Source organism: Diabrotica virgifera, chromosome 9 (assembly GCF_917563875.1).
Source record: "Diabrotica virgifera virgifera chromosome 9, PGI_DIABVI_V3a".
Taxonomy (NCBI): Eukaryota; Metazoa; Arthropoda; class Insecta; order Coleoptera; family Chrysomelidae; genus Diabrotica; species Diabrotica virgifera.
The window spans coordinates 33,343,681-33,364,570 of NC_065451.1; the positions used below are offsets into that span (position 1 = coordinate 33,343,681).

The 20,890-nt window shown below is 34.3% G+C and overlaps 1 protein-coding gene across 1 annotated transcript; it reads right to left on the minus strand.

Moving 5' to 3' along the window:
* Positions 1-10,235: 10,235 nt before the first annotated feature.
* Positions 10,236-16,088, minus strand: LOC126890917 (probable RNA-binding protein 46). The gene is made up of 3 exons (XM_050660085.1): positions 15,402-16,088; positions 10,724-10,843; positions 10,236-10,349 (listed from the first exon to the last, which is right to left on the minus strand). The coding sequence occupies exons 1-3, from the start codon at positions 16,086-16,088 to the stop codon at positions 10,236-10,238; spliced, it is 921 nt and encodes a 306-aa protein (XP_050516042.1).
* Between the last annotated feature and the right edge of the window lie 4,802 nt (positions 16,089-20,890).

Below are 20,890 nucleotides of genomic sequence, written 5' to 3' on the forward strand. Positions count from 1 at the left end.
ACAGAGAAATGCACGTAATGTAATATTCATAGATTCTTTAGTCGAATCCTGAAGATATCTTTGACTAATCTTGCTGAGAATGCAAAAAGAAAAAGAGCTGTTAATCACAGTAAAAACAGCCAAAATCGAATACCTCCCCCTGTTACATAATGAGGAACAGTGAAAGATGCAGCTGCTGCAACTAATCTTGCAAGGAAAAGTAGAAGGAAAGCGAGGACCAGGATGGCGAAGGATTTTCTGGCTGAAAAATCTACGTAGGTACGTGGGTCAACACAACAACCACAAATCTTCTTAGAGCAGCAATGTGCAAAGTACAGATTGCCATGATGGTCACCAACATCTGAGACGGATAGGCACTACAAGAAGAAGAAGAAGATTCATAGATTTCAAAAGCTCTTTTGATACAATTAATCGGACGAAAATTATGGAAGAGCTAGAGTATCTTGGAACCCCAAAAAATTAAAACGTAAAGGCGGAGATACATATGCGCTCTGCGCGGTGTGCGAGCCGCTCGCGCGCAGCATGTTCGTCAGATTAGTACGTGTTTTCAAGTGGTGCACAAACGGCTCGCACACGGCGCACCACGATCTAAATTCTGTCGGTTTTTCAACAAACGCTTTGATGGTTCGCAATACGTATTTGGACGGGTTTGCGAGTGGTTTGTTGGTTTTGGCGCGCATGAGTTGAATATTTGTTAGTAATGGAATGGTCGGAACTGTAGGAAATATCTAACTTATTGATGTTTACCGTGGAAAATCATTATTGTGGGATCCTCAATAAAGAACCATATAATTTAGAAACAACTTAAATCCGATCTGAACGGAAATAGAAGATGAAATAAAAAAATGTACATGCGGACCTTTTTAAAAAATGTCAGTTCATTGTTGTACTAAAAATAACGTGTATTAAAAACAAGATTTACTATTTTATTTGGGCATAAGCCACAATTCGAGTTTGAAATCAAGTTTATTTGACCTTTCGCCTTTCACTTCGGAAATAGTTATCAATATCAAAAAAATATTCATAAGCAGATATATATTATGTGTCACCGGAAAGCGAAATAGGTAACGCACGACTTGGAGAACCTATAGTTTTCTAACTTCGTGTCTGGTGAAGCAACGCAGTTGAAACAAGCGGATATATTATAATTATGTCACCGGAAAGCGAAAAAGGTAAGACACAACTTGGAAGACCCAATAGTTTTCTAACTTCGCTTCTGGTGAACCAACAGAGTTGGAACAAGCAGATATATTATAATTGGGTCACCGGAAAGCCAAAAAGGTAACGCACAACTTGGAAGACCCAATAGTTTTCTAACTTCGCTTCTGGTGAAGCAACGGAGTTGGAACAAGTATATATGTTACAATTGTGTCGTCGGGAAGCGAAAAAGGTAACGCACATCTTGGAAGAGCCTATAGTTTCCTAACTTCGCTTCTGGTGAAGCAACTGAGTTGGAACAAGCAGATATATTATAATTGGGTCACCGGAAAGCCAAAAAGGTAACGCACAACTTGGAAGGCCCAATAGTTTTCTAACTTCGCTTCTGGTGAAGCAACGGAGTTGGAACAAGCAGATATATTATAATTGGGTCATCGGAAAGTCAAAAAGGTAACGCACAATTTGGAAGACCCAATAGTTTTCTAACTTCACTTCTGGTGAAGCAACGGAGTTAAAACACGCAGATATATTATAATTGGGTCACCGGAAAACGAAAAAGGTAACGCACAACTTGGAAGAGCCTATAGTTTCCTAACTTCGCTTCTGGTGAAGCAACTGAGTTGCAACAAGCAGATATATTATAATTGAGTCACCGGAAAGCCAAAAAGGTAACGCACAACTTGGAAGACCCAATAGTTTTCTAACTTCGCTTCTGGTGAAGCAACGGAGTTGGAACAAGCAGATATATTATAATTGGGTCACCGGAAAGCCAAAAAGGTACTATTTGACCTATTGGGTTGTGATTATTAGGTAGTAAAACCAAAAAAGTTAAGTAAAATTTTCCATTTTAGTGGGGACTTCCCATTTTGTAATTTAATTTTCCATTTCCAACAATCTTTTTACCGATTATAGCGCCATCTATCCATAATTCAAAAAAATGTTTCAAATAAAAATTGTTTATTTTTATACAAACAATCCAAATCTGCAATAAGAAACGGGGTCTACCATTTAAGATTTTAAAGTAACCCCCCACCTCACCTCCGTGGGGCGTCGTGTTTGGAACCATTCGATAGATTTTTCAAAAATATTGATAAAAGTATTTTGCAGTTTTTCGATATGATGTTTATTTTGCAAAAGATCGCGGGATTTGTATTTAAAATTTTAAATTTACCCCCCACCCCTCTCCTTGGGGTTCAAGTTTGGTATTTTTCGATAGATTTTTGAAAAATATTGAACACGTAGTTTTTAGTTTTTCAATCTGACGTTCATTTCGCGAAATATTCGCTTTTTTTGTGAAACTTTTTGACTCACCCATTTCCGTAGCCCCGCTCAAATCGTCATATTTTTGAAATATAGACTCTTTTGCATGTACTTAACTTACCTTATCTTAATCTGACAATTTCGAGTATTTTTAAGGATAGATTTTTTTTCGGGCCCCCCTGAACGAACTCCCCTGTGTTAAGAGCCAATATATGGTGGAGGTACATCTGCAGGGTACCACGTTTCTCCCCATATGATAATCTGACGCGCTCGAGTAACTGCAAAAATCCCCGCTTGGGCTCCCCTACCATTATATTTGTGTTGCCGGGAAGCGAAAAAGGTAGTTCCCGAAATGTTCCCAAACTGTGGCTTATTCCACATAAAATAGTAAATTGCATAAGATGACACAAGAAAATAGTTTCAGAACAATACCAAAATAAGATGTAGTAGAAGTACAGGACAGAGACATGATTATCTACAATTACTAAACGTTCGTAAGTTTCCTCTGGATCGTCAAAATGAAAAATTTTAACGAACAATAACCGCGCCACGAACGCGCGGCGCACACACGGCGCGGAGTTCGCGGCGCGGATATCTGTGTCCGCCTTAATATGCAACAGTGATTATAAAGAACGCCACAGAAAAGATAAGCTTCAACGGAACAATTTCTAAGGAGATCAAAGTACAGTCCGTCTAATATACTTACCGTTGCACGCCATTATCTACGTCAGAAATCTAAGTTGACATTGTTGCCTAATTACAAAATATTCATTTTAAATCAAATATACCACATACTTTTTGCGAAGTGGATTTATACAACAAAGCAAATTAATATTCAATGTAAATAAATAAAAACATTAGAAATAGAAAACAAGACTAAGTTATAATCTTATGTTAAAATAAATAATAAAAACAATAAATATAATAAAACAAATGTTTATAGTAAAATATTTCGTTCAAATACAACAAATATATAGTAAAATACTTAAAGAATAAAAACAAAGCTAAAGTGTCAATACCGCAACTATCAAATAAATGTTACCAATTTATGGCATGCCAAAATGTCACCTTCGTTCCATTACAGTTACAGTGTATTCCGAACAATTGTGCTTCATAAAAACGCTTTATAATCCATTTACCTATACAAATTAAATGAAACATATTATTGTGTATTTCTTTAACTTAACATTAGGTAGATAATAGAAATCTTCAAATATTATTTTTACGCGTATATAATGAAATATGGCTGTAATTCCAGTGTACTCGGCAAAATGTTTCTAAAACAGAACACACCTACCGCCTAAATATTTCGTGTTCGTATTATGTGACTTCACGGGCTATGACGCGGATGACGTGCAACGGTAAGTAAATTAGACGGAGTATAGGTAAACAAAGGCGTGAAATAAGGATGCTCTATATTATCCCGACACTCGATGCTTAAAAATTAAAGACACAACAACTAATGCGATAAAATAGCTGTTGATCTACCCAAAACGTACGTAAATAAACGTATCCAGTGTTAAAAATGCTTTAAAGTTAAAGACAAAAAAAATTATGCGATAAAATAACTGTTGCCCTACCCAAAACAGACGCATATGACTGGTACTAGAAATTCGTAATTTAGGTATGGCATATATTTATCTCTGGAAGATAAGTAGGCAAGGTATCTATCTACCAGTTTTCGTTTTTCTAAATAAGAGCATTCTGGATCATCATCATCATTCTCTTTGTCTTATCCCTATGCGGGGTCGGCTTCCCTAATTGCATTTCTCCACACAACTCTATCTTGGGTAGCGATGTGAAATTACGTGTAATTTCAGAAATTGTAAGTTACACGTGTAAAATTACCCAAAAATTACAAACCAGATGTAATTTATGTAACTTATGTAATTTATGTTCATTGTATTAAAAAATCAATTGTTTGCATTCATATTGAATATAATAAACACAAAGTAACTACATACTTATGAAATAAAGAAAAGTGGATAAGAAATACATACAAATAATAAAGAAATGAAAACATAGGTTCTTTAGTTTTGTTTTAAGCGGCTTTTATAAATCACAACTTCCTTTTTCGCAGACAACTGGAGACCTTCTTGTTATAAAACGTCGAAGTTTCAATTGTTTGCTCTTCCAATGAGCCTTGTGTAATTTTTTTTATCTCCGGCAAATCCAGAACTGCATCCTGAAATTAAATAGGAAAGTGTAAACATAGAGAGTAAAAATAATGGGTTTATAATATAATATATACAGATCTAACTACCTTGTTTTCGGCATCTGAAGTATCCTTCTCGACTTCCGTTTTTTTTTGGGGTTGTTCTGTGCCTTTACCCTGAAATTGATAATTTTGGAATATAAACAATAAATATGTATGTGTTTACACTAATTTACCGATTTCATTAAGACGTTTTCTAAAATGTTCACTTTGCTTTGTCTCAAAATGCGTGCTGGTCTCTGTTCCCTAGTTTCCATTCTTTGATCAATTTCATCATCGGTCATTGCAAAGTCAGCAAAATTAAAATCATCGTCGGAATTTCCATTTCCTGTTGTATTTGAATGCCATGATGATATTGTCTGAAAACATAAGATTTATAATTTTTTATTCGAAAACGGTGGAATGCATTGGAAAATCGGAAAAGAAGCAAACTGCATATATCACATGCACATATCACATATCTAAAAAATGCCTAAATTTAAAATTACCTCGTCTAATTCTTCCTCTTCGGAAATATGGTTTTCAATTACTTCTATCTCCTTCTGTAAGTTTCTACCTTCTATCGAAACGTTGTTCTGTACAGTCTCTTCTATAGGATATTGACTTTGTATGTGATGTTGTCGTGAACGTTTCAGCAATTTTGAATTATATTGTATATAATTTAAATTTGCTGCCCTTTGAGTTGTTAGGCGATTTCTTCTCTTCGTATGAATGCTGCTCTGGGAGCTAAAGCTTCTCTCTGTTGCCGCAGAAGTGCACGGCATTGTCAATATCCTGACTGCAACTTTGGAGAGGCATGAATGTCCACAAAATCCTTTCCACCATGTAACCAAAGAGACATTATCGAGTATGTTCCATAAAAATGTTTCGCCAAAAAAGTCTGTTTTAGCTAAATAGTTTCCTAAATCCTCAGTAATCTTTGACACTCCTTCATCACCAATCTCTATCGTGGTCGTGGTTGACATAGTAGTAATGTATTTCATCGCTTCAATCCTTTCGGCTGATGATAAATTTGCACCAACAGACCGAGGGTTTAGTAAGTCTGCGGCAAAATGGATCGGTTGAAGGGCGTATTCCTTCCTTGATATAAATTTATCCATCGCTTCTGTTTTTTCGCAATCCGTTAGTTTCACGCATTCTAAATGAGTAGATATGTTACTACCGATTTTCGCGAAAGTTTCACAAACCAAATGAATTGACGAAGAATCTCCTTCAAGACGTGTTATTGCTTCAGTAATTGGCTTAAGCAATTCAACAAGAGCGCTAGAATTTATCCAGAATCCTTCATCAAGTAAATTTGCTTTTGCGCTGCGTATTCTATCTTGAATTGTTTTATCTGGAGATATTGCTAGACGTTGTAGGACGGACTTGCATTTAGTCAGATCTTGAAGACATTTTACATGTGAACCCCATCTTGTTTTTACAGGTAGGCTAAGAGACACTCCACACTTCATCTCATTTCTTATTTCTGTGAATTGAGCTCTCAGTACTTGACACTGGTTAATAGTTTTAACGATATGTATAATATGTGACAAATGTGTCTCTATTGAAGATAATTTCAAAATATCGCTGCACAATAAATGTAATGTGTGCGCTAAACAGCCGTATGATACAAGATGGGGATACATCTCTTCACATTGTCTCACAGCCTTCCTCATATTCTTTGCGTTATCAGTCACAATAGCGAAAAATTTTTTAGGTCCATACTCCTCCAGAACTTCAACCATTAATTTTGTTATATATTCTGCGGTATGCTTCTCTGCTTTTGTTAGTACTGATTTGACAAATAACGGTTCGGGTGTTGTAACAATGAAATTAATTACACTTTCATTTCGCAAGTTGGACCAACCATCGCATTGCAATGATAAATTGTCAGCTTGCTTAATTTTATCATTAACTTGAACTTCAACTCGCTCGTACTCTTCGGTCAGGAGACGATTTGATAACATATATCTCGATGGTAAGGTGTATGAAGGTCTAATTTTTTTAAAAAACAATTTCCAATCTTCATTCTCGGTAATTGAATGTGGTGCTGAACTGGTGTAAATAGCTCTAGCAAGCAAAATATTCAATTCGTTATTTTGTTCGTGTGTCATTCGATCACAAAATGATTGTATTCTGTTGATTTTTGTGCAAACAGGTGTTTCCACATGAATGTTATCAGAAGCAGATGTTGATGCTGTGGAAACCGTTGATGATGTACAAGCAGCATCAGTGTTATCGTTATCCAATTTTGCCGATGTGATCTTTTTCATGGATGTTTCAAATGGAAATTTAGAGTGATTCCCCTTTGACTTTGGAGTTAAAATATTGAATTTAAGTTTTATCATATGCGGCACATAAGTGCATTGTTGAAGATGAGATTTCATTCTTGTAGCATTTTTTGCATGTACACTCTTGCAAAATTTACACCTCACATTTATGGTCTTTTGATTAGAAGAACCCGCAGGTAACACTTCAAAATAAAGCCAGATATCTGTCTTACGTTTCACCATGTTTTATGACCTAAAAAAAATATTCAGGTAGACTTAAACATTAAGAAGGGAAAAAACATTATTTTTCAAAGTATTTGATGGGCACGAGGGCATAAAAAATTGTTAGGCATCCTTAAATAGAAGAAAGATTAAAATTGAATCTGTGTAACAATTTAATGAAATTCGAATAAGCAGAATACTGGATCGGACAACTACATTATTTTGCCCTCAACGTTATCAAAATTTTTTATTTAGTAAGTTATGTCAGTGTAATTCAATTACACATGCTACATGCACAAGTACCCCCGTTGCTCCTATCATTCTTATAGTTATTGTACAGTAAACTAATCTAAAAAATCGAATAAAACTTGGTAAACCGAATTCAGAATTAAGTACTGTAGCCACATATAAAATGACGCGCGTTAGATTTAACGTACAGTCGATATGCGATAGGCCCGCCCCTGTGTTTCCCAATCTAAGGTTGCTATGGACATCACCGGCACGTGTTTTGCTGTTTGTAGAAATAATATATTTCTTACCTTATAGTTTCTGTGCTTCCTTATAAATAAATGTAAAGTAACCAACGCTGCGTGAATGAATAGAGAAAGAACAGTCGAAAACTAACTTATACATACACATTACACATACAATAACAGAAATGTAAACATAACCTGCCTGACTCAGACTAAGGAACGACTAACGAGCGACGAGCGTAATAGCACCCACTGGTTCGCGCGCGCCGGCACCGGCGCACCGCACTTACGACAATTGCGCGCGCATAAGTTGCCATAATATATGTAATTTTACCAGTAATTACATAAATTACGGTAATTTATGTAAATTTATCATAAGTTACGTTAAATTTCATAAATTACGTAAATTCCAAAAATTACATAAATTACATTAAGTTACGGGTATCATGTAATATTACCGTAAGTTACGTGTAATTTATGTAACGTAAGTTATGTAATTTTACAACTCACATCACTAATCTTGGGTCATATCAATGTTAATCCCCTTTACCAACATGTCCTGCCTTATCGTCTCCCCCCAGGTCTTCTTTGGTCTTCCTCTCCTATTCCTTTCAGGAATCTGCACTTCAGCTATTCTTCGTATTGGATGATTAACGTTTCGACGTTGAACATGACCAAACCATCTTAACCTATGCTCTCTCATTTTGGCATCAATTGGTGCCATACCTAGACTTCCCCTAATATACTCATTTCTAATTTTATCCTTCTTTGTCACTCCACTCATCCATCTAAGCATTCTCATTTCCGCCACATGCATTCGTTGTTCCTCTTTCTTTTTCACTGCCCAGCATTCAGTTCCGTGCATCATAGCCGGTCTTATAGCTGTTTTATAGAATTTTCCCTTCAGCTTCATTGGAATTTTTCTGTCACACAACACACCACTCGCTTCTTTCCACTTCATCCATCCAGCTCTAATTCTACTGCATGCATATCCATCTATTTCTCCATTACTCTGTAATACCGATCCTAGGTACTTAAAACTATTGCTTTTCACAATCATTTCACCATCCAAAGATACCATTTTATTTGTAGTATCTCCATCTTTAAATGCACATTCCAAATACTCTGTTTTTGTCCTACTAAGTTTTAAACCTTTTTCCTCCAGAGCTTGTCTCCACTGTTCCAGTTTTTGTTCTAAGTCTCTTTTACTATTTCCTACTAACACGACATCATCAGCATACATTAAGCACCATGGAATGTTACCCTGTAGTTTCGCTGTTATCTGGTCCAAAACTAATGAGAATAAATAAGGACTAAGCACCGAGCCTTGGTGCAATCCTACTTTCACCTGAAATTTATCAGTCTCCCCCACACCTGTCCTAACACTAGTCGTTACTCCCTCATACATATCTCTCACAATATTTACATATTCGCCAGGGACTCCTTTCTTATTGAGTGCCCACCACAGAATCTCTCGAGGAACTCTATCATATGCTTTCTCAAGATCAATGAATACCATATGAGCGTTGGTCTCTTTATTCCTGTATTTTTCCATCAGTTGCCTTACAATGAAAATTGCATCTGTTGTTGATCTGCCCTGCATAAAGCCAAATTGATTATCGGATATTTCGGTTTCTTCACGTATCCGTCTATCAATTACTCTCTCCCATATTTTCATGGTGTGGCTAAGTAGTTTTACAGCCCTGTAGTTTGTGCATTGTTGTATGTCTCCCTTGTTTTTGTAGACAGGTACTAATATACTGCTTCTCCATTCGTCTGGCATTTGTCCAACTTCCATAATTATATTAAATAGACCTGCTAACCAACTTATTCCTGTCTCTCCCAATGCTCTCCATACTTCCCCAGGAATATCATCTGGTCCGACTGCTTTTCCTTTCTTTATTTTTTGAGCGCTTGAGCCACTTCCTCGTTTGTTATTCTGGTAACCATTGCTGTTACTGTCTCCGTTAACTCCACAGGCTGTCTGTCAAATTCTTCATTTAATGAACTGTCAAAATACTTTCTCCGTTCTGAGCTTTCTGGATGTATTAAAAAAAAACGAATTACAAGACGCCATCTTCAAAGAGTTCTAGCTCCCTTAGTAAGCATTTTCGGACTAGGTGATTTGGGTTGAACCTTAATATTTCGAGCCCAGGAATCTACAGGTAAAATATTTCCGATTATTAATGAAACACTCTCTATATTAAATAATTAAATGATTAATCAATTTTTATTAAACATGCCCCTACTAATAATTAACAAGTCTAACCTTATTAAAAAATGGACGAAAACTTAGAAATGTGTAGGTAATACCTACTTGAATACTCTACAACTCTACAGCGGGGTTCTCAAACTTCTAGCAACTGCGTACCACCTGAAATATTTTGAAGATTTTGACGTACCACCAAACACCGGGGGGCATGAAATGGAAGGAATCCCACTCTCGATCCTAATTTTTGTATAAACATATTTACTATCAAAATCATGTCCATGTGGGTAGATGAAATCAGGAAAGAAGTCGAGAAGAAAGGATTGATATTGGAAAGTGCAAGAAATCTAACACAAGATCGGAAAGCATGGAGACAAACTCAACTCCACCAGCCTTACAACTAGGAGTAGGTAGGTAGAAAGAAACTTACAGTTGCCATTATTTCACTATTCACGTCCGGGATTGGCTCTGACCAGTTCACATACAGCTTCTGGTTCCACAGGATCAAAAAGTGGTGGCCTGCGTACAAGACTTTCTGATTTGTTAATAAATGTGTCATGCTGCCCATACGACATAATCATACTAGTTGAGAGTAATTTGAATGATAACTTCAGGGACAATGGATTGAGATGTGATGGTTTTGATGTTTTTCGTTGTGACAGAAGTCTGAAATCTAGTGACAAATTGAATGGAGGTGGTGTCCTGATATTTGTTAGGAGCAAGCTGCAATCTCATTATATCTCTATCAATGAAGACCGTATTGAACAACTTCTTATTTTGTGTTAGTTTGGTAAGTCCAAGTTTATTATTGGGGGTACTTATATTCCTCCTCATTCTCCCCGGGAAGCATATATGTGGCACTGCCAATCCATGGAAGAAATTGTTATTCAGTGTCCATCACTTAATATTTACATGTTTGGCGATTACAACTTACCAAATGCAGTATGGTCCAATGCTGAGTTTGGTGTCCTAGTTCATTGTCCAGGAAGTGATCCAGCTGTTGATGTAGCACAAGCTTATGGTTACCTAAAATTTTACCAACTAAACTCTTTACCTAATGACAGAAATGTATTTTTAGTACTGGTTTTCTCTAACGATAGGGACTTGGTTATCACAAGGGCGGGTGATCTCTCTTGAACTCTAGTTTACATAATTTCGGCTATGAAGCTAGTTTGATGGCCTTAAGCAAATCCTCCTCTTCATGTCTGTCCTATGATGAATTCTACTAAGTATGATTTCAAGAACGGCAACTACTTTGAGTTTAATAACTTCTTGGCTGCTATAGATTGGCAGGAATGCTTAGGTTATAGCGATATAAATGTATCAACTCAAGTCTTCAATGAAATTCTTGCTACAGGTATCGCTATTTTTGTATCTTTGAAACGCTATAGATCTTCTGCCGTCACAGCCTTCCTGATTTGATGTTTTATAATGAACGGTCAGCTTCTAATGGACAAGGTATTGCTAATTTATTCAAAGATTTCTTTCAGACTGTTTACTTACCCAGTAATAACGATCTCAAGTTAGCCAGTGCACATTTAGATAGCAACATCGGTGCTTGCTTCAATATCACTGACTTTACTGTCACTGATATTTTTGATGTTCTCTTCCAAATAAAACTTCCAGCGGTCCAGATGGTGTTCCTAATTTCCTTTTAAAAAAATGTGTCTGCACTGTTGTTGGGCCATTACTGTTATTATTTAATAAATCCTTACAGTCTTCTACATTTCCAGGTGCTTGGAAGGAGAGTTTTGTTGTACCCATATTTAAAAAAGGTAAGAAGAATGACATAGAAAATTATCGTAGTATATGCATTCAATCCGCAATTCCCAAACTCTTTGATAGTTTGGTAGCTAAGCAGCTGTCGTGGGTGTGCAGGGGTCTGATTTCTGAATCTCAGCACGGTTTTTGCAGACAAAAATCTACAGTAACGAATCTAGTTTGCTACCAATCTGATCTCTTAAAGCATATGGAAGATCGTAAGCAGATTGATGCTATTTATACGGATTTCAGTAAGGCATTTGATCGTGTTGATCACCAAATTCTCCTTAATAAATTTGCATCCATAGGTTTTCATGTCCATTTTGTTGAGTGGATTAAAAACTTTTTATCTGGTCGTACCCAACGAGTTAAAGTGGGTGGTCTTTTTTCTGATGTTATTACTGTAAGTTCTGGTGTTCCACAGGGTGGGCAAACGTCTCCCCTGTTTTTTGACTTATTTGTTAATGATATCGTTAATTGCTTCTTATATAGTAAATGTTTAATGTTGGCTGATGATGTAAAATTTTGGCAAGTTGTGAATGATATTGAGGATCAGAAACTTTTACAGGCTGATATGGCTCGCTTATTTGATTGGTGCATTTGCAATAATCTTCAGTTATGTGTTGAGAAGTGTTGTTATATTAGTTTTTCCCGTAAGTTAAACATATCACATAGACAGTAAACCTCTTAGATGTTTATTACCGCCATTATTTGGCGACTACATATCGTTTAATAATTTATAAACTCGCAAAATAAACACATCTCAATTATTTAATTGCAATTTTCTTTCTATAGTGCAGTCACTGAAGGTAAAAATCAACTATGACCTCCGATTTCGGTAAATCTCCATTCATTTTCACGAAAATTGGTGAGTGGTTAGAGGATACCTAAAGAAACAAAATTAACAATAACAACTTGCGGTTTTAGCCTGGGGTATATGTCACCCCTTCTCGGGGGTTAAAATTACTTTATTAAAAATAACCCCACAAATCGAGAGACGGACAAATTTTAAGCAAAATTTGTTATTTATAATGTTATTAAAATAAATCAATACTTTTTGAGTTATTAAAGATCAAATATTTTAATTTTTGTGAAACAAAATGCATGCTTTAAAGCGATTTTTCATAAATAACTCAAAAACTGTAAGTTTTTACAAAAAAGTTTTCATTGCTTACCTAAAAGTAATGTTAATTTAAAATAAGTTATAGGCAATTAAATGTATATTTTTTCTGCGACTATTCAAATCTAAGGATTCAAGCTTAAATAACGGGAAAGAGATGCATTTTATGTAACACTTACTAAATACTTGTCAAAGTTCTTAGAAATACCTATCAAATGAGCTCTAGAAAAAGTTGATAGCATCAAAATTTATACTGATTTTTCCAAAAAAAAAAAATGAATTTTTTTTAATAACTGTTAATTTTTATGATATCAGGCACATCCAACTATTTGAAAGGTAATTTCAAGAGCTATAAAACTGTATTACATTAATTTAATCTTTCAAATACTTTATTTTTTTAGGATAATAGTAAAGGGCTCCTGTTACATTGTTTTCGTAGTAAAATTTAGGCTTAAACGTTTCTATCTTCTTTATTTTGATTCATACAGAAATCAAAAGACAAGTAAAATCTTTGCTGTGTAATAAAAAAACTCAAATTTCGTTATCTATCATTTTTTACGTGTATCGAACATTGTTGGAGTTATTATCAAAAGCAAATAATTTACGAAAATTTGAAAAATTTTGATTTTTTTAAATCATATTTAAAATAATAACTCCAACAATATTTTACTTTACTTAAGTACAACTCTCTCTCTCTCTCTTAAGCCGTGAATATGGGATGGTTTTCTTGCGAAGGGGTTGTAGCTCAATAGCCGAAATGCGCGTGATTTAAGAGTTTATTCTTAGAATATAAGCTATACGAATTAAACTACTATTAACTTTTTTGTAAAAACTTACATTTTTTCAGTGATATACGAAAAACCGCTTAAAAACATGCATTTTTTTCACGAATAATTAAAATATTTGATCTTTAATAACTTAAAAAGTATTGACTTATTTTAATAACTTTATATAACAAATGTTGCTTATAATTTGTCCTTTTAATGATTTGTGCAGTTATTTTTTATAAAATAATTTTCACCCCCGAGAAGGGGCGGTATCCACCCTCAGGGTAAAGGTGCAAGGTGGCACCATGTCACCTTTGTTTCTTGAGGTATCCTCTAACCACTGACTAATTTTAGTGAAAATCTATGAAGGTTCACCGAAATTGAAGGTAATCGTTGATTTTTACCTTCAGTGACTGCACTATACAAAATAAATTGCAATTTACTGATCTAAATTCGTGTAATTTGGGAGCTCATAAATTATTAAATGATATGTAGTCGCCAAATAATTAATTTAATGCATTTTAAGTAGGTACAACTCTCTCTTAAGCCGGGAAGATGGGGTAGTTTTCTTGCGAGGGGGTTGTAGCTAAATAATCGAAAGGCACGTGATTTAATAGTTTATTCTTAGAGTATATAAGCTATAGGAATTATATCCGCAATACGATATATTTTAAGTTTTCTCAGCATTTTTCTCTTAAGTTAATCAATTAAAAGGTTGTTTGGGGGTGAAGGGGATGAGCTCAAAAATCGAAACTATATCATTTCAAGAGCTCATAAATAGCTCGTAATTCTGCCGCAAAAATCGATTCAATATTCCTATTTTTAAGTAGTGGGGGGGCTGACTCAACCCCCCCCACTAAAATATTAAATTCCTGCTCAGTGGAACGAGCTCAAAATTTTTAATTTGCGGAATATGAAAGCTCATAAATAGCTCATAAATCAGGGCTATTTGTTTTTTAATTTTTGGAAGTGGGGGGGGGGGCAGCTTAACACGGGTCACTAATTTTGCAAAACCTCCGCCTCCGGTTCCAATAATTCAATCAAGGCCGTACCTATATCATTTTGTAGATTTTTAAAAATAATAAAAATTGCATTTTGTTAAAATATTTTATATTTGTTAGCTTACGAATTTTAATCATTTAAAAAATTAAATAGTTTATAACAAATTCCAGATACTTATGATGCAAAATCAAGTTTCCAAATTCAAATTTATAGACCTGGATCCCGCGTACCAAAAAAAAGTTGATTAATAGCAAGCTAAAAATTTGTTAATAGCTTTACGGTGTCTAGTCGGACAAACTTTGATGTACGGGAACACTGGAAAAGGGGAAGTTTTAATTGTGGAACAGGTTAAAAATTTGGAACGTCAGACTACGAAAACGTTCCATGTATTTTGTCGGACAGAACTTCCAATTGATTTGTTACCATTTCATTAAACTCTCATGCAAAAATCAGACTGGTGTTTTTAAAAAAAGAACATGTCAAATGACATTAATCATGTTGGTTAGTAATAGCAGTGTGATTTTTGCATGAGAGTTTAATCAAAGGGTAACAAATCCATTGGATGTTCTGTCCGACAAAATACATGGGACGTTTTCGTAATCTGACGTTCCAAATTTTTAAACTGTTCCACAATTAAAACTTCCTCTGTTCCAGTGTTCCCGTACATCAAAGTTTGTCTGACTAGACATCGTTAAGCTATTAACAAATTTTCAGCTTGCCATTAATTAACTTTTTTTGCTACGCGGGATCCAGGCCTATTAGGAAGTCAAAATACATTTCGTGTATAATATTAAATATACGACATATGACAGAGCCTCGAAACAAATAAGAAGCGTTGAAAAGCCCTATGTAAACCGACTATTATAATACAAAAATAATGAATAGGCTAAAGGTTCTGAATCAAAGGCCAGAAATCAAGACAAAAAAATGAATGATAAAATAAAAAACAATTAAAAACTTACGGTCGCCATTATTTCACTATTCACGTCCGGGATTGGTTCTGACCAGTTCACGTACAGCTCCCGGTTCCACAGGATCAGATTATGGGGCGTCAACTGCCTGCGGGCCAAGCTTGCTTTTTTGTGCGTCACAAACTCAACAAACGCAAATCCTCGATTTTTATTGGGCTCAAAATCATCTGGATACATAATTACATCCATGACACCGTCCACTGCGTACCTTATTGCTTCAAATAATTCATCTGCCGATTTATCTGTTGGTATATTTCCCACGAAAAGCTTGCAATTGTCCACGGATTTTGAAACGATGATTTTCAATCCTGATCTCAGTGGTACGCCATTTAGCAAATATATTGCGTTATCTGCTTCTTCAGGTGTAAAATACGAAGCGAAGGCAAATCCTCTAGTTTTATTCATAAAATCTAGCATTAATCTAAACTGACACAATTGCCCAGCTTGTTCAAGCAGTGGAATTAACTCATCTTCATAACACGATTTTGCCAAATTACCAACGAAAACTTCGCAATTTCTACGGGTCGGTCTGTCCACATAATATTTATGCGAAAAAATTCGTTGACCATTCTGACGCACTTGTATATAATCAGGTCTATTCTTCAATAATCCGTCTAGTTTAAATTGTATCTCCTTCTCACTCTTTGAGCGCTGGAATTTCTTTGACAAGCAGTCCATCTTGATGCTAAAACAACCAACCATCTCACAGTGGTGAAATTCGACGAAAACCTGGCCAAAGTGTAAAAATTTAAGTTTATAGATATACCCCGAGAAAGGGCCTAGCTGGGTAAGATGATGAAAAGTGCCCCCAACTCGATTCAAATTTCATATAGGTCACCGTTTAGCATATCGACGGGTTTTTGACAAAACGTCGTAAGCACCAATTTTCCGAAAATGGGATTTTTATTTTAAATGGTTCCTTACGATAGTTTACAGGTAATTCAAAATTATGTTTCCCATAATAACATCCTAAGTGTCCAAAATTGAATTTAATTTTTATCGTAACCACCGCATTTCAAACTTATTTTGTGCCTTTGGTATCGTAAACGGCAAGGTAGTACCGACAGATTATAGTAAGCGCCATAAATCTTGTCGGTTACGTTTGCATGTTTTACCGCTTACGATAAGATTCAATGACCAAAATGACCCTTAGGAGGATTACTCAGTGTTATCTTAAATGTGTTAGAACTCAGTCAGTGCAATTTTTATATTTCGCTAGAACAATTTAAAACGAAAATAATGGTAGTTTTGATAAATCCTCTTATTCAATAGATGCGGTAAGTTTTTAATACTTGTTTTTATGGTTTATTGTCTTTAATAGAAGTTTAAGTCTAATTTGGTAATGACATAACCTATGTTTTTTAGTTGTTCTTGTGCAAATATCATAAATATTATATTTGCAACAAAAATATATCAACTTATAGTACGTTCACTGAAACCTGAAACAAATGTAGGGGAGTCAATATAGAACGAATATTGAAACATAGTTTTTAATTCCAAACAACTTTTTTTTATTAGCAATTTTCGATATAGCTACTTTACTCTTGAACAAGATTCATATTTTTGACATACAAAATTTAATATTTGATAGTTTTTTTTAAACTGATAATAAAAAGTTATCAATAGGTTCCAAGTTACGCATATAAGAGCTCAAAAAAGCTTGTTATTAAATGTATTTTAACTAAGTTGTACAGAAAAAGGTTTTGATGACTTTGTACAAACAGTTATTTAACTGATATTTTTGGGTTATTGTATTACATTTTTGATATCTTTCTTAAAGCAAAATATTTTACTGTATTTTAAAGGTTACATCTTAAGCTTTAAAAAACACCTATAAAATTGTAATATCTGTTCAAACTTGAGTAATACGCTCTAAAGGTGGTAGTAATTCTGTAAAACTACGAAGTTCTCAAAAATTACATTTTTTTGGAGTCGTATCATTTGAATTAAATTTTTGAGATTTTTTTAGTACATCATTTAGTACAGTGTCATAGATTAATTAACGTATTAAATTTTATTTTTCTTTGTCGATTTTTATTATTAGTAATATTTTTTCTACGAGCGTGCAAAAATGTCTACTTTCGCGCACGCACTTTAGTTTAGAAAGTTTCACTTTTCCGCACGCGTGTTACTTTTCCTCACGCGGTTTTTACTTTTCCGCACGCGTGTTAATTTAGATATATTAATATGGTCTTAAAGTAATTATAATACATGCAATAAACTAATATTTACATATTATTTACTAATTTATTTCAATATATCTTATTGCGTTCCTGTTTTAATGAAATTAACGCGACAATTCGATGAAATAAAATTATTTTGACATAATATTCGAAAGTCAAATCGGTAGACTATAACAGTCGTTTTGAATCATCGTCATGGAAACCAAGATCGTCGTCATGCTTACTAATTATATTGAAAGTTTGGTTTTGACAACCTTGTCAAAGAATTAATTTGTGTATGTATTTTCAGTAGTAATTGCACAAGAGCTCTAAAATTATTGAATTTTTCCCGAGTATCACTTTGGCAGTTTTAATTTCACGAGCCAAAGGCGAGTGAAATTATATCAAAGTGTCACGAGGGCAAAAATTCTATATTAATTTTAGAGTTCGAGTACAATTTGTTGCGATTATTTCATGAATAAAACTGTTCAAAACCAAAATTTTATTGTAATTTATATGTAAGTACCAATTAGTGAAATTAAACATACAGTTGTTATAAATATGTATTTGACGGTTGAAAGTCATCACTTTTATAATTTTTAAAACATTTGTCATTAATGTCACTGAATGTATTTTTTCGTAGCAACGAAGGGCATCTGACGTAATATGCTTAACGACGGGAGATTATCAAAAATTATCACCTTAATTTGCATGTCTGTAGCTTTCTATTGGTCAGAATCTCCTATGAATGAAATAATCATATTAATTAAATTAATTGATTAAGATTTGGTAATTTTTTAAAGACTCTTAGAAAAAATATTGTTCCTAACTCTTGCAGAAAGTCTCTTTTCCGCACTCTACTGCTTGCCGAACTCCCGCTTCGCGTCGTTCGGCAAACTGCAGTCGCGTGCGGAAAAGAATGACTTTCTGCACTTGTTAGGAAAATAACTATTTTCTGTTGAGATACTTACGTTATTTATGAATATTCATTTATAGAATGATACCTTGAAACTATAGTATGTTTACCTTAAGCGACAAGCTTCAACTAAAATTTACACAGACAAGGTCTGACAAAGTATCGCATGTTACATAATTTAATAAAAGAATGTTATATTACAGTTTTTTTTCTTAAATTAATATTTTTTTATGTATAAATTTATCACAGTTTCAAAATTTTAATTATATTAACCAAAAAGTCGGTAGAAGAAAAAGTCGTCTCCTGTAAAATGTGCGTTCTGTCGGTTACGATGTTTTGTCAAAAACCCATCGATATATAGTGAAAACTAACTTTCTGAAATTTTTAGCCCTATAGGTGGTCATGTGACCCACCTAGAGCCTAATTAGGGTTTTTAGGTTTTTATTTTTTATCTCAGACGCATCGAGAACTAGCGAAAAAATTTTAAACAAAAAAGTTGTAAGCTTTAAAAAGTTCTGTCCGAAAATTTTTTTTTTTTAATTTTTGGCGGGAAATTTAAATTTTAGAACGATTTTAAAATTTTAAATGAGTAGGTATAAAAAAATAAATACGACATTAGTTTTCACGAAAAAAATATATAACGTGTATTTTTGCACAATGTTTCACCCTAAATTTTTAAAAATTCTAAAATTGGTGAAACGCACCTTTAAAAATAAAAAACCGTATTTTTTTTTATTATTTAACATATCTTTTTTTGGTACATCCACTCGCTAAACTACCCCTCATAAATGAGAGAATCCGTTCTCTCAGCAACAAATATGTCATACGAACGAATAATGGTAACAACCAAAGGGCTAAAAATGTCCTAATTACCCCTTGCAATCGGCGAGGGCATATACTCACCGGGACGCCCAAAAACAAAGTTCCATTCCCTCCGGCCAATCTTCTACAATTGGCCAGAAACGAACTTCCCGATGAGTACTACGAAATACTTGAACAAACTCCCTTAATGTATCGCAGATAAACAACTGCATCCCCACACGCTGATCTAAGAGCCGTTCCTTTAAGGTGACAGATTTGGAACCCCCTCACTGACTGGTCGCTTGCTGAGCATGGCAATTTCTATCTTTCGCTTCTACAGCTTCTGCGCTAAAACCACCTTCTTAACCCAATCCACTAGCAATTCTGCTTCTCCACATACCATCGACGCAATCTCCCACACTCCTGAAAAGGAGGATCCTTCACCCTGAAGAGGCTTAAGCCTAAACGGGGTATAAACGACGAGTTTTCAACTTCAACATATCTTTTTCGTTTTTTTTTTGGTTTTTTGATACAATTTTATACATCTTTTTCAAAAAAGGTAACATCGTCACTAGAATAGTTATAAAACTGAAAAATAATTGGGGTTTGCTTAATAAAAATTTTTTGAAACGCCATCCATTTTCAAGATACATGGCTTTGAAGAAAACAAAATTTTACATATTTTTACGATTTTGCCGAAACTACTGGCAACATTGTAATAAAACTTGGCGGGTTTTAAGAGGTAGTTGTTATTGTGCATGTTTTGTCATACAATTAAGGTTTTGATATTCATCATTGGCGCGCATAGGGGTGGTCTGAACTTTTCAAAGAAAAAAGATAGTACGCCACTGACATATTTTAAACTAACAATCGTTTTTGAATTCACCGTTCAATTTGTGACAAAAAATCTATCTTCCTATTTTTTCATACCACGCGCCATTTTTATTCAAAAAATAAAACATCTTAACCCTTAAAAAAGTATTCGTACTTCTAATAGATTCTACATCTACATAAACTCGTACATCCATTATAAAAACTAATTCGAATACTTTGGAAGCGTTAAGATATTTTATTTTTTGCAGCAAAACGGCGCGTCGTATGAAAAAATGAGAAGATAGTTTTTTTATCGCAAATTGAACAAGGAATTCAAAAATGATTGTTAATTTGAAATATGTCAGTTGCGTACTATCTTTTTTCTTTGAAAAGTTCAGACCATTATCCCTATGCGCGCCAATGATGAATATCAAAACCTTAATTGTATGACAAAACATGCAAAATAACTACCTCTTAAAACCCGCCAAGTTTTATTACAATGTTGCCAGTAGTTTCGGCAAAATCGTAAAAAATGTGTAAAATTTTGTTTTCTTCAACGCTCTGTATCTTGAAAATGGATGGCGTTATAAAAAAAATTTTATTAAGCAAACTCCAATTATTTTTCAGTTTTTTACCTATTTCAGTGACGGTGTTACCTTTTTTGAAAAATATGTATAAGATTGTATAAAAAAAAACGAAAAAGAAAACCAAAAAAATGCGGTTTTTCATTTTTATAGATGCGTTTCACCAATTTTAAAAATTTGAAAAAATTCAGGATGAAACATTGT